Source organism: Pagrus major, chromosome 9 (assembly GCF_040436345.1).
Source record: "Pagrus major chromosome 9, Pma_NU_1.0".
NCBI classification, from domain to species: domain Eukaryota; kingdom Metazoa; phylum Chordata; class Actinopteri; order Spariformes; family Sparidae; genus Pagrus; species Pagrus major.
The window spans coordinates 25043188-25066596 of NC_133223.1; the positions used below are offsets into that span (position 1 = coordinate 25043188).

General features: G+C 39.1%; 1 protein-coding gene across 2 annotated transcripts in view; it reads left to right on the forward strand.

The window, feature by feature from the left end:
* stxbp5l (syntaxin binding protein 5L) overlaps positions 1 to 23409 on the forward strand; it is a 142027-nt gene that overhangs the window by 54575 nt on the left and 64043 nt on the right. For both annotated transcript variants that reach the window (XM_073473897.1, XM_073473898.1), the window contains exons 3-4: positions 14056 to 14137; positions 22995 to 23095. In XM_073473897.1, the coding sequence (XP_073329998.1) occupies positions 14056 to 14137; positions 22995 to 23095 (183 nt within the window). The remainder of the gene's footprint in view (positions 1 to 14055; positions 14138 to 22994; positions 23096 to 23409) is intronic.

Sequence of the window (23409 nt, forward strand, 5' to 3'; positions counted from 1 at the left end):
ACACCACCTCAAAAAGTCAACCAGAAATGGCGATTGACTAACACAAGGAAATAACGACACAGCCAATAAAATCCACCCGTCACTTCAAATGGGTAACTAGATAGTTGCTGGCTCAAAAGAATGACCTGCACTTAGCTACTTTTGTCTAAATAGACAGTTAGAGAAGGCCAAATATTTTACGCAATTTTTTTCACATGCTGAATATGCGCTTACATGACATCTACATTTGTAAATACATGTATTTTATTTTATATGTGTGGGTTTGTAAGTCAAGTCATCACCTGCATGTAAGAGATCAAGGCCAATAGAATTTTTACGAGACTGCAGGTGGATCTGTCAGCTAACTCACTTGGTAAGGAAACATAATAAAACGCAAATTTACAAAGCTATATAAAGTATGTACCAACACAAACAGGCAGCTGGTCACCCACACAAACACACACATAGACACACACTCGCACACACTCTGCACACACACCTTTTAATGTACCCACTCCTCTGTGAGATGTTTATACTCAAATCTAAATTGCCCAGCTGTGTCCCCACTGCTCCACCAGCATTATTAAACACAAACAAAACAGTTATTATACACCCCCTTCACACACACACACACACACACACACACACACAAAGAGGGAGAGAATCAGTAATAGAGGCAGGACCAGAGTAATTCATACGGGATGAAGGAGAGATTGTGAGTGTGGATGGGGGAGATGAGGAGAGTATGAGTGGATAGCAGGTCAATTAGACTGAGAAACCAGGTGTCACATTGGGATCAATTCATATGGAGACCACTGTGGTGTAATCGTCAGGCATTTTAATGGCTCTAATGTAGATGAAGTTAAAAGTCAGCACTTTGAACAGCAGCACAGCCCAAGATATTAAAACCACTGCGTGTACAAAAACATAGTAGTAGCATCTGAAATGTCATCGAGTGTTTTGCAAACTGGATTTAGGTCAACTGTCAGCTTCCGTCTTCAACACAGAAAATCCATCCATGCGTCTGATACTCCATACCAACATACTATTTAGTACGCTAAACAGTACGTGAGATTTTTTTGTTTTTTAGTACATCCAAAAGCACTTGACAATATGCTAGCATAAATAGCACTGTATACATACTATACAGTGCTATTGGGACAATGACAACAACATAACAGACAATGGCAATGTCTAAAACTGCTTCACAAGTATAAGGTCTCACTTTAATATGTTGTTAAATTAGTTAATTGTTGGCATGGGCTATCTTGGTTACACTTCTCCAACAGGCAAGGAATACGTGCTGAGAAGTACGTCCAAAAAGATACACACTGCTGTTTATTCACACAAAAGTATGTTGAGCAGTAGGACTGGGTATCAAACTTCAGTTGTTACGCTGTGTGGTGCTTGGTAGGACCCAAAATCGGACAACGAGGCAGGAGTAGAGTGCAGGAAGATTTATTGATACTTCACAAGAAATATGCAGGAGAAGGTGGAGAGAAACTCTGGCTGGAGAGTCCGTTGGAGAGGAGGGAGGTGTTGGAGGAGAGGTTGCTTACTGTGGCGCTGGTGGATAGTGTAGCGTGTGGCGGCTCAGGTAAGCTCAGGGCGAGGGTGTTGGCTGCAGAGGTGCTGAGAGCTGGGTTGCTAGATGCGGAGCCACTGGTAGCTGGGAACGCAGGTGATCGCTGGAGGTAGAACAAACGACAATTAGATCTCAAAGAGAAAACACAAAAACACTGACAAGAGGCTTTGTGAAGCGACATATACCACGTCGAACTGACGAAATCATCTGGCAGCAGGTAGCCTGGAGACCAGGGCTTTTCAGCAGGCGCTGAATGCCAACCTGCTGCAGGTGTGTGTGCGTCAGCAACTCCGGTGAAGGGAAAACTCCGCCCGGCCTCTTAGTGCACCTCTGCAAGCACAACAGACAGAAAAAAAACACCAAAACACAAAAATCCACCACAGAACTTGACAGGCTGTAACATCAATACTTCTATGGTACAGAACGAATTGCCTAGATACTATGGAGTATCCAAAAATGTCCTGTCATTCAATACCAAATTTCAAATCTAAGGAGTTAACCTCATCAGCGTCAGTGAGACAGTGAGCATGCAGCATGCTTGTTTTGCCAAGATTTAATGGTGCAGGTGATTAGCTGTCTCTTGACTTGAAGGAAAAATGATAGGTTACGCCCAGAAGGGCTCACCAAGTGTATGTGAAGTGTAATATTTTGTGGAAATGGATTTCATAAAATTTAATATAGAAAACATATTTTTTCAGGACCTGGTATTGAAGTCAAGAAATTGGTACTGGTATCTATGTATTTTTAATGATGCCCAGCCCTATGAGCAGAAGCACACATATTGAGCATTTAGGTCATTGTATGCAATTTTGGATACAGTACATGTTTGGTAGAGGCATGTCTAGCAAGAGTCCATCACAGCAGTGCTGATAAGCTGAGATTCCTAATAGAACAAACATGAGGCAGAAGAACACAGTTCTCTTTAAAGCTTTTATTGTATGTCTGTAATGGATATAAGTCCTCAAATTGCCAAAACGACTGAAAAAGAAGTCCAGGCTCCTGCACCTGTTAGAAGAGCTGCAGCTTAATGCACTACCACATTTGACTTCACCATTCAGTTGTGATCGTAGGCGGTAATGGCCAAATGAATGTGAATTATTTTTGTTGATAAGGTTAAGAGTGGACTCACACACTATATTACCTGAGTTTTGCTGTAATTTCACAAATAACACTGATTTGAAAAGCAAAACAAGTTAAATTGAGTATTTTCTCTCCATAGTTGCTTCCTGAACACATCAAAATGCAAAAAATTCCAAGCTAAAGTAGCATCAAGACTCAACTGGTGGTATCTTCTTTCCTATTGCCATATTAATAAACTCATCACATATCATAAAATGTATATGACTCACCTTTAAAAAGAAATTCCAATCCAACAGCCCACAACTCTGCTCAAGTCAACCATACAAAACATAAAAATATTGCATTTGTTGCCGTTACATACTCCAGTTATGTGATGTGGTGACAGTAGACAGAAATACAGAGATTAGACTGTAGACAGCGAGCGACTGTGACTAAAAAAAATGAGGCGAATAGCAGAGTTCAGGAAAAGTTAATCCAGTTTAACACTGAAACCAGGCTCATGTTGTTGATAAACAAACGTTTGAGGGATTTGCAAAACACAATTATTAAGCTGAATTATGCAATTATCACATGTTGGGAGTTAATTCCCAAACTCAGCGACCTGTAGGATTAACAATGTCTCCATCATAGTGTGGCAATCATCACATTATCTAATCTTTTGAGTTTATTTCAAACATGATTGTGATTGCCAGTCTGTGAACCCCACCCCTCCACCAAACACACCAAAATCAACAATTTATTTGAAAACAGTGGGAAGATGCTGGCATGTAGTTGTTATCTATTGCAGGTAAATCAAACTTTCTGCACAAAGTAAAATTACAAGGAAGAATACGCAGTAATCCAAGTCTGACAAAATAATGGAAGTTGGCTATTACAATCGCAGTCACTGAACTATTCAGTCAGATTCACATCTCAGCCCGTTTTTTTACTGGATGCAGTTTTTTCCCCATCTGTTGTTTGACATAAGAAAAATCTGAGGATGACGTATAGTTTTTCGGGGGAAAAATGTGAATGTGATGCTGCATACTAACAACAAAGTGGTGATTATAACTGAGAAAAGGTTGTATTCATTTTCTGTGCCAGCAAAGACGAGATCAGATGTTTAGTCTGGGGAGAGTGTTGTAGCTGTTCATGGTGAAAGTGATTTTCAACACATAAATTCAAAAATGTAAAAGGTCAAAAAATGGATTTGATTTTTGGTTGCTCATTAGTCCAGAGGGAGACGACGTTGCTGAAGGAGATTTACCATATAACCTTCACAGAAAACACACCATTATACTGTATGCTACTGACTGGCACACCATGTATCCAACCAAGCAGTAGAGGTTTATGTTTGAAGTCAATTTAACCTCAAGTTGTGCCAGGGTTTTCTAGACTCATACAGCTTTCATGTATAAACTAGGCATAACAGCCAATGCAGCACTAACCACACACACACACATTGACACACAAATACGGCTTAGCGCACACACTTGAACAAATATACCGAAAGAAACATACATTTACACTCTTAAACAAACTGTGCACATGGGAGATGTTCACCATGTGCTCCATGTGTTATCACACAAATGAGAGTGTTAAATGAGGCTGAAAACACTTTGCTAGCCATCATATCACACCACATATCCATAAGGTGTTTTGAATAAAAAAATTAAAATATATTTATACGCCCTGCATTCCTCACTTACATTCGAATCATATGGTAGGAACATATGGACGTAGCTAATTTTAGCCGTGATATAAGTATCTACACTGTTATGGATGCTGTAATTATCAGTCATTCTTACGTCCTTGCTCTGTCAAATCCTGCATCCACTTTGTTAAAAAAACAAGGCAGATAATGGGTGTGGGGTTGACAGAGCAGGATGAAAATACCAGGTGACTGCAGCGAGGTCTGTCACAGTCAGATTCAGCTGTCAGGGACTGAGAGGAAACCAGACACGGCAGACCACGTGACTGGCAACATGTTTCAGCCTTAAGGATAAAGCCTTTCTTTAGTAAAATGTGGGATGTTAGTCTAAACTCTGGTTTCAAGCTTGATACTGAGTACACTTAGTAAGTGAGTAAACACTTTTTCCAACTACCATTTCCTTTATGTGTCCCATGTCATCCGCATGTTGTTGAATTATTAAATTGATTCTGTTTTTGCCATAACAGTAATTAAATATTACATAAAGGAGGTGCTGAAGGCTTGTTTTTTCATCCACTTAGTCATCATTGTCCACGTCATCACATATTTTTAGCTTTTGCATGCTTGACAAGGACTTGAGTGGAGCTTGTGGGCTGCAATGTGTATTCAGTTTTGTGTAGTAAAGTTTGTGAGAACTTCATGAGTTTAATATATTAAAAGGGCAAAGATTTGATTTTAAAATCACAGCAGTCCTTTTTCAGATTTAATCAGCTCTAGCTAACTTACTAATGAAGCAAACCTTAGATTGATAGGTGGATTTTAAATGCTGTCTCCAGCTGACTTTTTAATTTTTTCAAGCTGATATTTTTCTTTAAACTAGAACCCCTTAAAATAACCTTGAATAGGCAGCTACATACAAAATATTGTGCTAAAAAACCGAGCCGGGAACATGTCTGAAAACTAAATTTGCTGCTCACTATTAAAAAAACAACAGGGGGTCTGTTATAGAGCAGGAAAGTGGTGAAAGAAGGAGTAATTCTAGATATTGCCTGAGTTTGAAACATGTAGTTTGTCAGGATTGTAAATGTCATCTTAACCAACTGTAGGAAGGATGCTTTTTTTTTGTCACACCAATGACTTGACAGGCAACCATAGGGGTTGATGTCGGAGTCAAACAAGTTCAAATGTGAGAACAAACAATGGTTGATGGAGAACAAAGAGTCAAAGTAAGAGTATGCCCCTTGATGATTTATCTTTATAAGTTGTCAGTTGTGTATCAGCTTGAAGTAGGAAACTCCTTTATAATAAGTTCCTCATGCTTTGTTATGGTGTTTGTTCATCAAACACCATGTAGATGAAAGCCCTGCAAATGTTGATTTACTGCTGAAAGTAACTGATTGGCCTCTCCTCATTTGATGGTGCCTTAAATGTTGCTTACATGAATAATTAAGGCACAAGTAATTTTCGTCCACTGCGAGGCAATTAAAATGCTCTCCTCCCTGTCCCTTCCTCTGTTGTCTTTGCTTGTCATCGTTGCAGAGCAATCAAAAACATTTGTCACTGTTTCTTGAAACGGACTTACTGTATCTGTTGTTTTCCCCGCTGAGATAAATACACGCTCATGATTGGAGCCCATTGTGTGCAGCTCTAGATTCATTTGGCAACTAATTTGGTTGTTTATCCACAGCAGGGTAAGTTGGTGATAATTTATCAAAAATCGTAGCTGTTTGCCCTGTTGTTTTACCAATGCAACTACGCAGGTGTTGTTATCTTAAAGCCACACGTGCAAACAATGCCTTCATGACCTTATTGCACCGTAATAAAGCAGATGTGTGCCTTATTTCCTTTATCACTCTTAAAGATATAAAGTGTTGTTGAGTGTGAAAGAGTTTGTCCATTTAGATCACTCAAAGGTACATTTAATGTGACTACAATTTTGGATAAATGCATCTTGAATCCACTTTTATGCAACTTTTTAATTTCATTTTAGCTGATCATTGCAACACTGAATAAAAATGAAATACACGTAGGAAAAAACAATCATAGAATACAGCACATAAACCAGAACGTTTAGCCAGCTGTCTCAAATAACAAGAGTTGTTTTTTTGTTGGTTAATGAATGCTGTAACTGATTTTCCTCAAGCTATGAAGCAGAAAATAACCTCAGATTTAAAAGTGCTGGTTTTGACGGTGTGTCCTCCACTAAGATGTGGATACAAGAAGGATATAGATGCTGAACTAATTGATTCACAGTACTGAATATGACTGATCTTCACATCACTGAGTTATTAAACATTTCCCTTTGACAGTAAATGCTTTCCCATCTTGTCTTTTCTTACCATTTTAGTTACACCAACAAGTCTCATAATTAAGAAACTGCATGAATATTACAACAATATTACTTTTAAGATGTTTTGAGTGAAAAAAATACATTGTTCAGTTGTTTCCCCTCTTCACCCCAGAGGCAAATATGGATGCCATAAATTGACGGATTTGAAGCTGTACCATGCATTTTTCCTTCCTCCTACTGTACAAAAATGAACCCAAAATATCCAAGAATCGAACGCTGCCATTATGCGTAGTTTTTAGTTTGACCCATGTCCCATCTGCTAACATGGAGGGGTCAGGATATATGACCTTTTCTGCAGCCACCAGCGGGCGATTGGGTTGTTTTGGCTTCACTTACAGAGAGCTGTCATGTCCTCCATCTTTATATACAGCCAATGGTGCAACAACAACATGTGTTTCAATTTAAATTCATGACATTTATTAGCTGTCACTTGGTTGGTTTTCACTGAAAAAATCTTCAAATACATCAGGCCAGGTTCAGCAATTTCTCATTGGCATTCTCTCCTGTCAGCTGGCAGTAATACAGTGATTGTCTCCTGTATGGATGTGGGCGACTTCACCTTCACATCAGCTTTGTGTTTTGACAGCGTCTTATGTGTTTTAATGCAGTCCCGAGTGTGATGTGAATTTGAATAGGGTGTGTACAAAGACTTGCCTGTCAGGGAGAGAATGATCCAGACTGACAGAGAGATGATTTACTGTAAGTCTGTCGCCAATACTCCCTTTCAAATCAGCCCTTGAATCGCACACACACACACACACACACACACACACACACACACTCCCGCACACTCTTCCTTGAGTGACTTGACCAAGAGACGGTCATTGTATTTTAATAAATTCTGGCCACTTCTAAAGATCTGTTGCTCTTCGCCTTCAATGGAAAATCAGTGTTTTTGCCCTCCTTGAGAACAAATGGATTCGTCCACAGCAAGATAATACAATTTACAATACAGTATATGTTTTCAGAAAGAAATGTGCAAATACACACTGTACATTTTATACACACATTGGTCTAGACCAAGGCTTGTGTGATATTTAATTAATTTATTTTTTTTCAATATTTAACAAAGAAGCACTTCACAAAGAGGATCAACAAAACAGGGAAAAGAAAACAAAATCATAGCCAGTAATATTTTAATCTTATAAAATACCAAGAAGAATAGACACTATAAGACAAAAATCTAGATTAATTAAACGAAACGAAAATAATAATTCGGTTTTTGACAACTGAATTTTGAGCCCGAATCTGTCTGATTTGACAACATTATGTAAAATTACATGTGATTGTTTAGCATCTTTGAAATTATTCTGATTGTAGAGGTGAAAACTGGTCAATGCAGAAAGCTACACCAGTGTTGGCTTGTGTATCAAACCCGTTATAGCATCAGCTGTGCCATACCTAACTCAGTTTGTCAATACTGACACTTTGTAACGCACTCAGAGCAGCCACCTCTGACTCGTTTTTATTTAAGTCTTTTGTACTGGAAGTCACCCGCTGTGTGGGTATTCAAGGTAAAATACATATAGACTGCCTGACTAAGCGGACCTGCCTGTTCCCTGTGTTCAGTGTATTGCCACAGGTCAAAAAACGGATTTTTCTTTCCATTTGGTGGCTCAGCGTGGGTGCATGAGCACAAAAGGCCTCTCTGCTCAGAGTAAGCTTAAGTATTTGGTTTTCGACTTTTTTCTTTTATTTTCCCCTCACTGATGTAGTTCAGTAGCTTTGGATAACAGTGAGTGAAAAAGAGTTGACAGATAGAGAGACAGAAGTGAAATCAATTGTAAAATTCCTTTTTGACAGGTTTTTTAAAGAAACAGTGTTGTTCTGTGCATGTGTTATTTTCATGGACTGTGGTTTTAGCCTGCATTAATCCAATGTTTTTGTTTTTTTTACTGGAATTGAAAGTGTTTTTTTAACAACCTAATGTAAGCATGTGAATTAATCTCAATATTAATAGAAACTCCACTGGCTGAAATGTAAACAACAATAGTCAGTGTATCACTATAGCATAGCTGATGTATGCAATGTGGTGAACTGAAAAGTATTTTAGTTATTTTTTTCCTTCATATCAGTGGGTGGACCAGACAAAATGTCTATGCACACCACAAGACATAGAGATCTAAACAACATTTGTGTGTGTAGTAACTGTATTTATTACATTTAACACAACCACCAAGTGGTTTTCAAGCTAACTTTGACCATTATTCAGTCATTGTGATGTTTCTTAATTACATGGGAAATTCTCAGGGCCGTCACCTTGCTAAACTTTAATGCTAAAATATCAAACTGTGTGGTACTGGGCACTCATTCAAACTTGATTCTACTGGGTAAAGAACATATTTTTAGAGTATAAATTACATAGTCTAATATTATTTAAAGAAATAGATTCAGACACATCCATGAACTCCACATTTATAACACATGTTATTATCTGTATTACAAAATACACACTCATTTTGTGTATTTTAAGATTAGCGAATTAGTAAGCTTGTAAAGCTATATGACAATGATTTTTATATCATGCAGTATATTGTACATATAGAAGCTATAACCATATACAATCTTAGTTCTCCAAATACTAAAAAAAAGCATCCTAAAAATGCTTGTTGCATGCATGTTTATTTAGGCGCATTTTTACAAAAGTTAAGAATTACTTTGGAAACTTTCCCAGGGTCATAAGCAGCATTTTGAACCATGAACTATCTGAGTCTTTCCTCCCCAGTGCACCTGAGATCTGCTGCCCGGTTCAACAATTCACCATATCAGAGTCCGTGGCTGCTGCTGCCGTCGTTGTGATAAGTCAGTCTAGCAAGACTGTCTGGATGCTTCTGCCCTGTTGGTTTCCAAGTACATGGTGAAACTGAAATGAGAGGTGCTCACTCTGCATATCGTCAATCTGTTGGATTTCTGATTGAGTTCTCAAGCATATCTGCTGTATGTAACGCATTACTTAACACAGCTAGCATTGTTTGTGTGGAATCCAAGCTTTGAATTCCTTTGAAAACCTTTATTATTTTGTAGTTCTGCTTTTCTAATCAATGAGTTGTACTTAATTTGACTATCTTTTCAGATTTAAACAAATCACTGTCTATCTTTTGTTGTCTGTGAAATGATTTGCAACTAGATATGCGATATGTGTGTACACACTAACATATAGAGGAACCTGAAAACACTATTTATATGAGAATATGTTTCTTTCATACATCTGTGTCCGTAACACAAAACATTAGGAAAGCAGCTACCTCTCCCTCCTCTCTTGGCCCGGTTCCTTTGCAGCGGGTTATTCCTTTGTTCTTTTTCTAATCATATTGTGTTTCATTAAAACTAAGCATGCGCTTTGTTCTCGCCGACAAATTTTCTGCACTGTCAGACAACTAAAAAAAAAAAACGTGATAACTCTTATACAATCACTTTGCCTAGAGCTGTTTTCAAGGTGTGGGAAGCCGTTGATGCCTAGTGAGGTCGACACAAATCCCTGGAGGGAGAAAGGGATTGAGTGGGGTCATCCTAAATTTGTATTGTAACACTAATACATTTGGTATGCACCTGCAATCACAACAAAGCATAAAAACTGCCTAGTCCATGAAGTGATGAAAAATTTAAAGTTGTATAGCAAAGTATAAATCAGTTCCTCTCATTCTTGAAGACAAAAAAAGTTATCACCATGCTATATGAAAACTGCTTTAGTAATGAATAATAGCGTTTTATACGAACAGATTAATTATACAAATCTGCTTTGATAATAAAATGTGTAAGTTACATTACTTACTTTTAAACTATTCAAGTTGTAATGTGCTTTACAAGAATAACCAATTCTATACATTTACTCGGTTTTCGTTCATACTGACTGCCGTAACATCACGACTGAAACGTCTAAATTACCTGGTTTATGATGCTAATGAATACTGAGGCATAACAGGGCCATTTTGTTTATTGCAGGACTGATTACATGTGCTTCTGTGCTGTATCTCAAGCAATGTTGGCAACGTTATGAAACCTATAGTGATTAAATAGCTGCTCCTGTACCAGATCCAACTGGCTCTGTTTTCATGTTGTGTCATTTCCCCCTCCTGCTGATTTCCACCTGCTTTGAAGGATGTGCTCGGGGATTTTACTTCCTCCGATAACCCTCTTTTTTTAACCAGTTTGCATGTAAATGTTATTGTTGATCTCATGTACACATTCAGTAAATACAGTAATCATCAGAATCAGAATCAGAATCAGAATCAGAATCAGAATCAGAATCAGAATCAGCTTTATTGGCCAAGTATGTGAAACACAAACAAGGAATTTGACTTGGTTTTTCTTCGCACACAATGTACATAGACATAGACATGAACATAAACAAACATAACAACATTCAACTAGAAGGAACAAGAACAACAAAGAACAGTGAGTTAAAAAGTGTTCAGAAGTCCGGACTATTATAAATATATAAATATATATTTAAGTATATTTATATTATATTATTTACAGTGTGGATATGTGTTGTTCAGTTATGTACAGGTAGAAATATATAAATATATATATACATATAAAGTGCAATTTGGTCTGTGAATGTAAAGACTATGAGTGGATGGTTTTTGGAGTCAGGGGGGTTACTGACACTGGGTGACTGATCAAGTGTTCATCAGTGCGACGGCCTGGGGGAAGAAACTGTTCTTATGTCTGGTTGTTTTGGCGAACAGTGTTCTGTAGCGCCTGCCGGAGGGGAGAAGTTCAAACAGATTGTGTCCAGGGTGTGATGGGTCTGCAGAGATGTTTCCTGCCCGTTTCCTGACTCTGGATGAGTACAGGTCCTGGATGGTGGGCAGTTTAGCACCAATGATTTTTTCTGCAGACCTTATTGTCCGTGTCAGTCTTTTCCTGTCCTGTTTGGTGGCTGATCCAAACCAGACGGTGATGGAGGTGCAGAGAACAGACTGAACTATTGCTGTGTAGAACTGGATCAGCAGCTCCTGGGGCAGGTTGAACTTCCTGAGCTGACGCAGGAAGTACATCCTCTGCTGGGCCTTTTTGTTTATGGAGTCTATGTTGAGAGACCACTTTAGGTCCTGGGAGATGGAAGATCCCAGAAACCTGAAGGTTTCCACAGCAGACACGGAGTTATTTAAAATGGTGATGGGGGACAGTATAGGGGGGCTACTCCTGAAGTCCACTGTCATCTCCACAGTTTTGAGCGTGTTCAGCTCCAAATTGTTCTGACCACACCAGAGGGCCAGCTGTTCCACCTCCCGTCTGTAAGCAGACTCGTCACCGTCACGGATGAGGCCGATGACCGTTGTGTCGTCTGCAAACTTCAGGAGTTTGACAGATGGGTCTCTCGAGGTGCAGTCGTTGGTATATAGGGAGAAGAGCAGTGGGGAGAGCACACATCCCTGGGGGGCGCCTGTGCTGATTGACCGGGTGCTGGATGTGATTTTCCCCAACCTCACCTGCTGCCTCCTGTCTGTCAGGAAGTTTGTGATCCACTGACAGGTGGAGGCTGGGACGGTGAGCTGGGTGAGTTTGGAGTGGAGGATGTCTGGGATGATGGTGTTGAACGCCGAGCTGAAGTCCACAAACAGGATCCTAGCATATGTCCCTGGGGAGTCAAGGTGTTGCAGGATGTAATGCAGACCCATGTTGATTGCATCATCCACTGACCTGTTTGCCCGGTATGCAAACTGCAGGGGGTCCAGCAGGGGGCCTGTGATGTCCTTCAGGTGGCTCAACACCAGTCTCTCAAAGGACTTCATGACCACAGACGTCAGGGCTACGGGCCTGTAGTCATTTAGTCCAGAAATTGCCGGTTTCTTGGGGACCGGGATTATTGTGGAGCTTTTGAAGCAGGAGGGGACTTCACACAGCTCCAGTGATCTGTTGAAGATCTGGGTGAAGATGGGGGCCAGCTGGTCAGCACAGACCTTCAGACAGGAGGGTGACACGCCGTCTGGGCCTGGAGCTTTCCTGGTCTTCTGTTGCCTGAAGAGCTGACACACATCCTCTTCACAGATCCTGAGTGATGGTGGGGGGTCAGTAGGGAGGGGTGAGGGGGGTGATGAGGTTTGTTTGATGTTGGAGTGGGTGATGGGTGTGAATGTTGGCTTCTCAAACCTGCAGTAGAAGACATTCAGGTCGTCAGCCAGTTCCCGGTTCACTGCAATGTGGGGGGATGGTCTCCTGTAGTTGGTGATCTCCTGTAGACCTCTCCACACTGACGCAGGCTTGTTAGCTGAGAAACTGTTCTTCAGCTTCTCAGTGTAACACCTCTTTGCCACTTTGATCTCCTTTGTCAGCGTGTTCCTGGTCGTGTTGTACAGGACTCTGTCCCCACTTCTGTAGGCCTCCTCCTTGGCCTGACGAAGCATCCTAATCCTAATCATAAGCAGGGGTACGATGTTAGGATGTGTTGTTTACTAGATATTGGGAAATCACTTACAAACATTGAGATAGTACAGTAATGGACAACAACACTCCATTTTGCCACCAATCACGAATACCAGTTCAGTGTTTTACTTTTGATATTGATGTGCCCTCTGAAGGCTTCCAGTAGCCTGTGTGTTAGTTGGATAGCACAACCAAGCTGGAGGTACCCAGGAGGAGGTACACGTGGAGGTACACGATGAAAATCTGGCACGGAAATCTTCTCTGATGTTGGACTGTGTGTATTGAGTAGTGTTTGTTAGTCCTTGGTCCTTGTTGGTCTTACCATTTATTAATGATAGTTATAAATGAATATTTATTTATTTATATATAAATTAGCTTTACTTACAGTACTTACTTGACCTCTAGCAAACTTTTCGGAGCCTCTCAGCAACTTTGTGCATTTACGAACTAATGTATCCACCCTTCAACTGATCAGGTGTGCTTTTTGATCATGTACTTCCTGTTTTTGACAGCACTGGTAAAATGTACGACCAGGCACACAGTGGTTTTGCTCCTCACCTTGCTTGCTTGCATGGATGCTTGGCTTTGAACCTGACTTCCCCGAGGTGGGAGGAGAAGCACAGTAGGGGGCGTGTCAGCAATCATCAAGCATCACAACAGACTTTTTTAAAATTCAGTCATCCTTTATAACCGGATTTGACAATACACTACCTGCCTGCTTATACCAGACCAGTGTCAGAAGTCCCTTGCAGTGTTTTGTGCTATTTCGGCTTCTGTGCAATCACAGTTGGTGCAGGTGCATCTTACAAAATACAACCTACAAAGTAATATAAAAGACCATAGCAAAGATTCAAACACAGCAACTACAGTAGGTGAAAAAACTAATTCTGTGCCCTCTGGCTCTTTACCCTTTCTCTGACTCCAACTTCAAGTGTTAGCTGGATGTTTCTTTTAATGTCTTTCCCACCGCAATATGTACATACACAACATGTGCCTGTATTCTGATGATTTGCCTGTAGTTCCCTTCCATATACTTCCTTGACTTTATGGTGTCATCAGACTGGGACGACCAGGGGTGGATTGCTACTGTCAGCATGAGAGCGGAGCGGCTGTTCTTCAGCTGCAGTTCCTCATCAATGAGGTAAGTCAAACTCCACTACAATGGTTTTGTAAGCTCATCTGGTCACTTAAGGTCACCATCATAACTATGTTAGAAGCAACCTGTCCACTCTAAGAATTCAAATGTCTTCTCACTGTGGGCTCTAATGTCTTCTGTTTGAGATGCCCTGGTGGAGCTGTGTAGCTGTTTATTGGAAGGAAGAACTGTGTTACCCACTGTGTTCCTGTTTATTATCTTCTGGGTTGAATTTATTGACTTTCATAACCTGTCTTAGCCTCAGGTGTGCATGAACTACAGGCGATGAACTTCTTTTTAAAATACAAAATTGTGCAATTATCTGTAATCTTGTGGGCATCGACCATGAGAAGAAGGTCATTATTGGTTATTGTTATCAGCTGAAATAAATCCAGATCATGCATCCCTATTTTATTGGGGTATTTAATGCCATTTGTTGATAATAAAATACAGTATTTTTTTTTAAATAGCTGACTTTTTCTACTTACTTCTTTTGACCAAATGGGAAGATACACACCATCTTGTATATGGCCGATGGGACACTTATGATGTTAACATTAGCTGCATGTTCCAACTGACACTTAACCCAGGGCTAGTAGAAATGCAGTGTGAACCATATAGCCCTGAGCTTAAGAGTAAACTCGTAGCTGAGGGTCAACTCCTGGGCTATGTTCAGGGCTAAGGGGAGCCCTGAGCTGAGAATTTGCTTTGTGTCAAGCCCTTCAGTTGCTAGAAAGGAGAGATGAAGATCAGAAAACTGTCATTTTGAAAACAAGAGCACCTTGGGTTGTTTCATGTGATTGCACGAATGATGAATTCAATTTCACACTGTTGTTAGTTGTTTTCGACTGTGCATGGTTTTGTGTTCAAATTCAATCAATGTATAATTTGACTTAGATAGATTTTTTTCCCGTTGATAAGAAGAAAATTACATTGACAGATTTGGATATAGAATTTTTCGTTTGTTTTTTTTTTTCAGCAAAAGAAACAACTTTGTTTGAGTATCCCCTTGACTTCTGCTCCACCATCCAGTCTTATGGAGTTATTTCTAAATGATTTATTGATTTTCAGTTGTTCCTATGCCGGTGCTGCTCATTTTTTTGATATGGAACAACAGGAGCCTATCATGAACTGTTCAAGATATAATATCTAACATGTCTAGGTTATATATGTTGTTGGGCTCTGTTCTTACATTTTCCAAAATGTTTCAGAGAAGTCTTTCATTTTTTATTAAAGGCAACGGTGCATTACATTCGGTCACTTGTCAATGGCGTCATATCCCCTCTTTATCCTCTCTAATTACAATAACTTCTGGGGAAACACCAGATGCTACGTCAAAGAGTGATGAAAGGAACAAACTAGCTAGCTTGCCACTCTATTGTTTACTATTGTTTGTGCATTTGTGATGGAGCACTACTATTCGTTGTTCTGCAATGGTGGTTTTTTAACAATGGTGACCACAATTCCCATTATCCTATGCTACTTAACAACGTCATCAAACTCCGTCTTTTGTTGTTGTTTTGATTGAGTGAACACTAGCAGCAGAAATTACATACTGCCTACCTCTCTGCCTTTAAAACCATTTTTCCCTCACCGCTTAATTTTCTACTGACAGACCAGTACTGTGTGGGCTGCCTGACACATGGCAGGACTCAGCGTCAAGTAGCTGATTTTTGGACTTAAACAGCAGTTGTCTCAGTGTGATGCAGTTTGATGTCACATAGTGTTTACTAACAGTACTAGTAGGTGTATTCAAGGAAATAAAAGGTCTCTCTAAAGAGCAGAAGCCAAGTCACACGGGACTGCAACACCAAGCTGCGTTTCTCTTTCTTGTTTCTCCTTTGTTCTGCTGTAATCTAAGCGCTCTATCCTGCCTCTCTCTGCCTTTTTTTCTTTACCCACTCTACTTCTTTTAAAGCCCACTGGCTCTTTCAGCCCACTTCTCTATCACTCATTGGAGTACTTGTGATGTGTCTGAGGCAAATGGAGGTGGATGGGCCTTAAGAGGGGAATGTTTGTGTGACAGGTTTTGACTTTGTTTGTGTGTATGAGTATGTGCCTGTGGGTATGTGTGCAAGCATCCAAATATTTGTGTAACTCAAAAGTGGGTATCTGGTTGTTAGCACATATACCACGACAGTATCTGTGTTCAAGTGTGATCGGTTTGTAAAAGTGTACGTGTGTTTGTGTGTGTGTGTGTGTGTGTGTGTGTGTGTTTGTTTCTGTGTATATCCAGTTCCCACAGGTAAGGATAGATATTGTTAGGATTTTATTGATATCCTGCATCGATACTGCTATTGATACCGATACTTGACGATACTCTTATGGATGCTACTTTCCATAATTTAATTCAAGTAAAGACATTAAAAATAGATTAGGTCATTACTACTTTTGCAGCATCAAGGAGTTATAAAGGCTTTGGTCATTTCCCCACAGTCAAAAATGTTAACAACCAACAAGCAATACAAAATTAGCTATCTCTGGTTGTCAGAACAGCTTGCATTAAATTCAAACTTAGGCTAACAAACAATTAGAAAATAAACAATACTCCAACATTGCTAAATGCACTACAACAGACATAAAATGGCAAAACTTACAGGTTCCAAATTTGAACATGGTAACGATCCACCCTTGAGCTTCAGTTTAAAGCACATCCTGCTTTTACGTGCTGGCCGTCGTTAAGAAAACAGTCAGAAGTAAAATGGTGCGCAAACATATAAGAGTTGTTGTTTTTCCAGTTGTTGTGGGAACATTTTCGTCAAAAATAAAGTGAATCCAGTGGGTCCTCACTCCCTCGGAAGATGGCAGTCAATGAAGACAATTGTTGCTTCTTGCAGACAACGACAGAAGTGAGGGGGCTTTGTTTGCTTTCCACATGTTGGTGTTAGAGAGTCAGTGTTAGAGAGGAAAACAGTAGTTATTGGATGTAACTGTAGTCCTATGAGAACATGTTTAGCCATTTAACTGCTTGTTATCACAGCCAAAGTAAAGCACATTATTTTGAATATGCTTAAAAACTTGACAGTACTGCATAATCCCTGTCATGATGAAACTGGTATACAGCCCACCCTGAAACTTTAAGTTTGAAATGATTCAAACCAATGATGAGTCCCGATTTAGTAACTACAGACTTATTTTTTTATGACGATGACGAATGTTACCTTGGCTTGATGAAATCAAGAGTTCTAGTACTACCAGTCCTTGATACACATGCAATACCTACCCAGTGGTCTTTTATGTGAACGAACCCTTGTTAACTACCCTGGGTCCTCTCATTGTTTGACAGAGTGACTAATAGCAGTGCTGTATGTCATTGCCCTCTCTTGGATTCAGCGTGTGGTCTGTCTGCCGCCCTGCTAATGGTTGACTTGAATACTCAGCCTGGCCTCCTGACATTCAGTAAGGTGTAATGACTTACTCCATTTTAACGTATGAACTCACAAAAGAGGCAACATCTTGCAGGTATTTCTAAATGATGTGAGCATGTATTAAGCGTATCAATCTTCTCTATATCACTCTGAAGTTGCACAATGCAACACATCTAGTTGTCACCCATTTTATCATGTTGTCATAATCTTATACCATGTCACCCTCATAAGCCCCCCTCTTTCTCTTGCTATTTTATGAGGAGAATTTTTTTCTGTCACTGAGTCATTGGAGGGTATGAATAGGCTAATTAATGTGTTTGTTTGCCTATTCTGAATTCATTATTTTGCTTGATGAATAATACATCTAAAGAGGCTGAGGGGGCTGCTGAAGGTTGTTGTCAGATGAGGTAGGACCGGGGAGACTGCTTAGGGAAGGAAAAGGTGAGAAGGATTGTTGGATGGGTTCGCACAAGCACAGTAACAATGTTTATTTCTAAACAAGACATGTAGTCTTGTGTTTAGTTGTGGTGTATTTCCAAAAACAAATGTAAAAGTCTCAAGAAAGGATGGTTCATAATTGATTATAGTTACAAAAAACTTGTTTTGTAAAGTTTGTTTTTATCGGTTTATATGATCTTTACATCAATCAGACTACACTGACAAACAAACATCAAAAAGAATGTGAGATATTACTGCTTTAAAATTGATGACAAGAAATTATGTTTTCCAAGCACTTTGCCATCTGCTGCATTAATGAGATACATAGCATGGGAATTTGTCTAAGGAACATTCAAACTTCCCATTCCTCAGAACTATGTTGACTGGTGGTTTTCTACAATGGCAGAGAAGTAAGATGGAGGGGAAACTTTGTTATTACATATCGTTAATGAAGCCCCTTTTCCACGAGAAGTGTCTGTCCTAATAAGTTAGGTCTCCAAGTCAGCTATAAGTCTTATTTCCTCTTTGTGCAGAGAGGCTGTCTGGGCTACTATTTGCCTTATTTCAGTTTCGGAGAACTTAGACCCATATTGATTCATTTAACACCTCAATGAGTTCTCTTTAAAGAAAGAATCGGCTTTGTATCAGACCAGACACTGTCTGATGTATTGATGAATCAACCAATAATAGATCCTCTGTAATTATGAAAATTTTAACTTTATGGGGTTTTAGCAATACTGAATAGGTATCTCTTTTTGTAGATATTCAGCATTGACTGAATAAATAATGGAAGGAACAGAACAGTAAAGCCAGTTAAGTGCCTTTAACCTGCATAGGGGGCAACTCCACTGGTTGCATAAATAGGTCAGATTGTATGTCAGTTTATAAGAAAATGACCCTACTTCTCACTTGATTTATTACCTCATAAACAGTTTCCTAATGGGTTTATGGTCTCAATCCCTGGTTTCAAGTCTTCTTCAATATTTTATGATGTTAATTTTGTAAATGATGGTCCCATTTAGAATAAAATAGAGGATAAAGTGGGGTAAACTTTATGACCTTGTAATTGGTAAGTCGCCATTGCGGCAGATCCTCAGGTTCTCAGTCACATCCAACCAGGCTATCCTCCCTGGGTCCTCCCTGTCGTCCAAATATGATCACTTCTGGCTCCAAAAAAACATATTGGCGATGTAAATTGTAGAGGGAAACTATCAGTTTACTAGACCACTATGTTATTCAAGTATAAATACAGTACCAAAAGCCATTTTCTAGATGTTTTTGTAGTGCCATTTTCTTACATCCCTGCTGATTGTCATTTTTTCCATGCTGTGTACTGTACCTGCGCCCAGTCGCCTCGCCTGTGTTGCCATCGAGACATGAAGATAATTATACCATAATGGAGTTGTGGACCTGGCTCTCACCCTGTCTGCCTCTCACATTGTCTTTCTTTCTGTCTGGGGTGACTTCTTAATTAGCTGCTGCTCCGCCTCCTCTCACTTACTCAGGTGATAAAAACAAACTCCACCAGCACAGGAAAACATTTTCAAAATCATCCTTTAATAATTGTGCAGTGATTAACAGTGCTGTCAAGGTGACAGAGATGATTACGGATTGCGATGATCGCTAGCATTTCTGTGACATGTTATTTCTTATTTATTGAAAGGGTTTCTAAATACAAATATATGGGTATCTGGTTGGATCAGAAACTCACATTTAAATTTCATATTAACGCACTTGTTAGCAAGCTAAAACAAAAAAATGGTTATTTATACAGAAGCAGAACTACTTTCCCCATACTCTGTAGGAAACGGACCAGTGAAGCTGTCTTTTTATCTGTCCTGGATTATGGTGATGTTATCTATAGACATGCCTCTGTCTCCACTCTTACTCCACTATACTCGGTTTATCACTCCGCCCTCAGATTCATTACTGGTGACTGTTATTCCACTCATCATTGTATTCTATATGAAAAAGTTGGATGGGCATCTTTAACAGCCATTGGTTTCTGTTTCTTTTTAAAGCCTTGAAGGGCAACATGCCACCAAAATACAGCTCTTTATTAAACTGGTCACAGAGTCACTATTCAACACGCTCTAGTGATTATATAATGCTAAAGTTCCCTGGGTAAACACACTAAGTTTGGGAAAATTGCTTTCACTGTCAGTGCTCCATACACTTGGAACATTTTACAACGCGCATTTAAACTTGATACAGTTATACCTATAGGTCAGTTTAAGACTTTGATTTCAAACTACTCAGCATTTGAAAGTAACTGTTTTTAACTACATGCTGTCCTGTATGGTTGTCTGCCATTTATCTCTTATGCACCTCAGTTTTATTTTTGTTTTGAATGAAATTTAGTTGCATTACAGCAGCTCTCAGCTGAGTTAGATCTGTGTCTTGTATAAACGCCCGCCAGGTGGCACATGGCTGTGTCATTATGACCAGTTTGCCCGATTTCGTCAGTGATATCAGTACAATAGTAATAGTGTAAGTGTAAGCGATGCCTGAATTAAATAAGGATAATTAAATGAAATGACAATAAGATGAAGGCCAATTATGGGCCACCTGAATACACACACAATAATAAAAAGTATTTTATTATTCATCAAAGCCATCATCATCTCCAAGTGAAATTCAGAAAAACCTCTGACAAACTGCAAAAGCCAATGCCATTAAAAGGAAATAACTATTACTATTAACTAACTATTACTATTAATATTCAAATGAGCTTTATCTGAGATGGTGCCACAAGAAATGGAGACACTAACTCAAAAAATAGAATTCATAGACAATAGAGAATAGAGTGAAATACTATGTACAATGATGTGAAATCCAAGACAACATAAATTCCACCAACATAATCAAAAACTTTTACAGTTATCAAATCAAGAAAAAAAAAAAAACAGGTAAAAAAAAGAAAGAAAAAAAAAAGGAATTCAATCCTGTATGAGACATACTCATTTCCTGAAATTACCTTGTAATCATCAAGCACGTACCCCATCAGTCAAAATTGACATGGCTAAGGAGCAGCATAACCTTTTCTATGTATGGAGAGAGGGGTGTCAAACAAAATTAGAGGCACTAGGCGGAAAATGCACAAATAATTATGTTGTTCATTAAACTTTTATTTTTCATGTATGGAGCGAGGGGTGTCAAACAAAATAGGAGGCGGTAGGCAGAAAATGCTCAAATAATTATGTTGTTCATTAAATCTTTCTTTCCTGTTGAATTAACTTCGGAAGATCAATTATTTGCCTCATAAACAAGGCTTCATTGCTCACTTTGCAAATAGGCTTTTGTGAGTAGCTGTCATTTTTTTAAGTGAGATGTAAGAGTCACAGGCTGCACTGAAAAGTTAAGGTCATTTATTCATATCAAGAAACTGGATGTTGGTGGGATGAGGGGAATTAGTCACAGATGAGTTTTTGCCAGTGAATACAAAATCCTTTTATTGTCTGACTGTAATAAATCTTTTTCTTTTCAAAAAATAATACAATTTTGGTTAGTTTTTTGAACAACCCCAGAAAGTACTGACATTGGACAGACCGACAAAATCCACAATTTGTATAACTTGTACAGTATAGTAGTCACGCAGTCTCATAATTACTTTTTATTTACCTTACCTATCTGAACAATTATGCAACCAACTCTGTTGTGCAGAGTGAGAGATTCAGTGAGTGAGAGGGACACAATCACTTCTATGTAGATCAGTTAGAGGGAATGATTTGTGCATCCTCCCTTGCTCTGTGCAGTCTTTAATCCCATGATTAAGTTTGTAATCTAAAGCTTATTCTCTCTGGGCTACAGTCTATACAACGATGCTCTGCTAGCAAAGCCTCACTGGGAATTTCACTGTAATTACAATCCTCAGAAGAACTAGGGCTGATACCAGCTGACATCATTCAACAATGATTTGTCATTGTTCTCTCACAGTTTTCATCCCATTTCATAAGATAGCTGTGTGATCTTGCATGGAGCCAATAGTCAGAGAACACAAAATAAGAGTTTTTTTTTTTTTGCAATTTACTGTATTTACAAGAGGAACAGTTGTCCAAAATTGTCTGTGTTTGTAATGTCAATTTAACACTGTAGTGGTTTAACACAAAAGCACACCTTTTAAGAGACAGTTTCAATGGATTTGTGTTTATTTGAATACCCCAAATAATGAAATAGTTTGTTAAACATTGTGTTTCTTGTTCTTTTTATTTTCATAATTAGAGCAAACTAACCATTTACGTGTAAAGGCAAAATCTTGTTAATATTTTTCGTGAACAGTATGTAATTTCTGCCGCCAGGGGCCTCTATCAAAACAAGAGACGTTTGCTCTGGTGGGTAGGCTTTAGAGTAAATAGGTTTTCACTAGGTTTATGAGAAGATGTTTTAAATCCACATTTGCATATCTTACATTAACATTTTATGTGTGTTTTCAGAGGTAATCTTTAACATGCAGTATGTCTTATGCGTGGAATGTTTGCTTGTGATGTTTGTAGCTTAAGCTTGTTTTGATTTATATATAATGTGAACCATTTAACAGTTTCAAACATATCATAAAACCCTTATTCTGTCAACTGTAGTTACTAAGACGAAATGCAGATGCTTACATCACAGTTACAGTTCAGCTTTTAATAGCTGGAAACCTTTCAGTTTTTCATCTCCTCCTTCTGCCACCTAACAGGCTGAAGAAGCAAATACAACACTTCAGTTGTCTCAACAGACCAGAATCAGGTGGAGCTCAGGGGAGAAACTCTTACATTTCCTCATCTCGCTCTCTCTCTCTCTCTCTCCCCCTGTTTCTGTGCTGTTGCCTATTCTTCTCTGCATTAAGATATTGTTAATACGAGAATGTGTTCTGGCTTTTACATATGTAGTCTAAGAGACACCATGCTTATTTCATGAAACGGTGGACACATTTGGGTGCTTTACAGCTGGAATCTACTGTTCATTGTGCTCACAGTCTAGTCAACCAGGACATCAGTACTTGGGTTGATTCCAAATGGCAAGGTGTCCACATAAAGATTCAGTACTCATATTTATTTATTTTTTTGGACCTTCAGGGGGCGCTGGTCACAGCCTGTGCAGATGACACGCTACATTTGTGGAATCTCCGTCAGAGACGGCCGGCTGTCCTGCATTCGCTCAAATTCAACAGAGAGAGGTAAGCATAAATTTCATGACATAAAACACACACATCTGCATACACTCCTAGCTTTACTCCGGTAAAAGATGTATATGATTGTCCTATGGCAGTCTTTACTAATTTATTCAGGCAGTCTGGGATAAGCTCACAAAAACCCACCAACTAGTGGCCATTATATATATTCTGCACCCAGTCATCTTCAGCAGCTTGACACAACAACAGCTCTAATCAGGGATCCAAAAGAAGTATCCCTTGCTAAACAAATGTATGACTAAAACCCATAAAACATCGGACAAGAAACACCAACACCCTCATTAATATGTTTTTTGGGT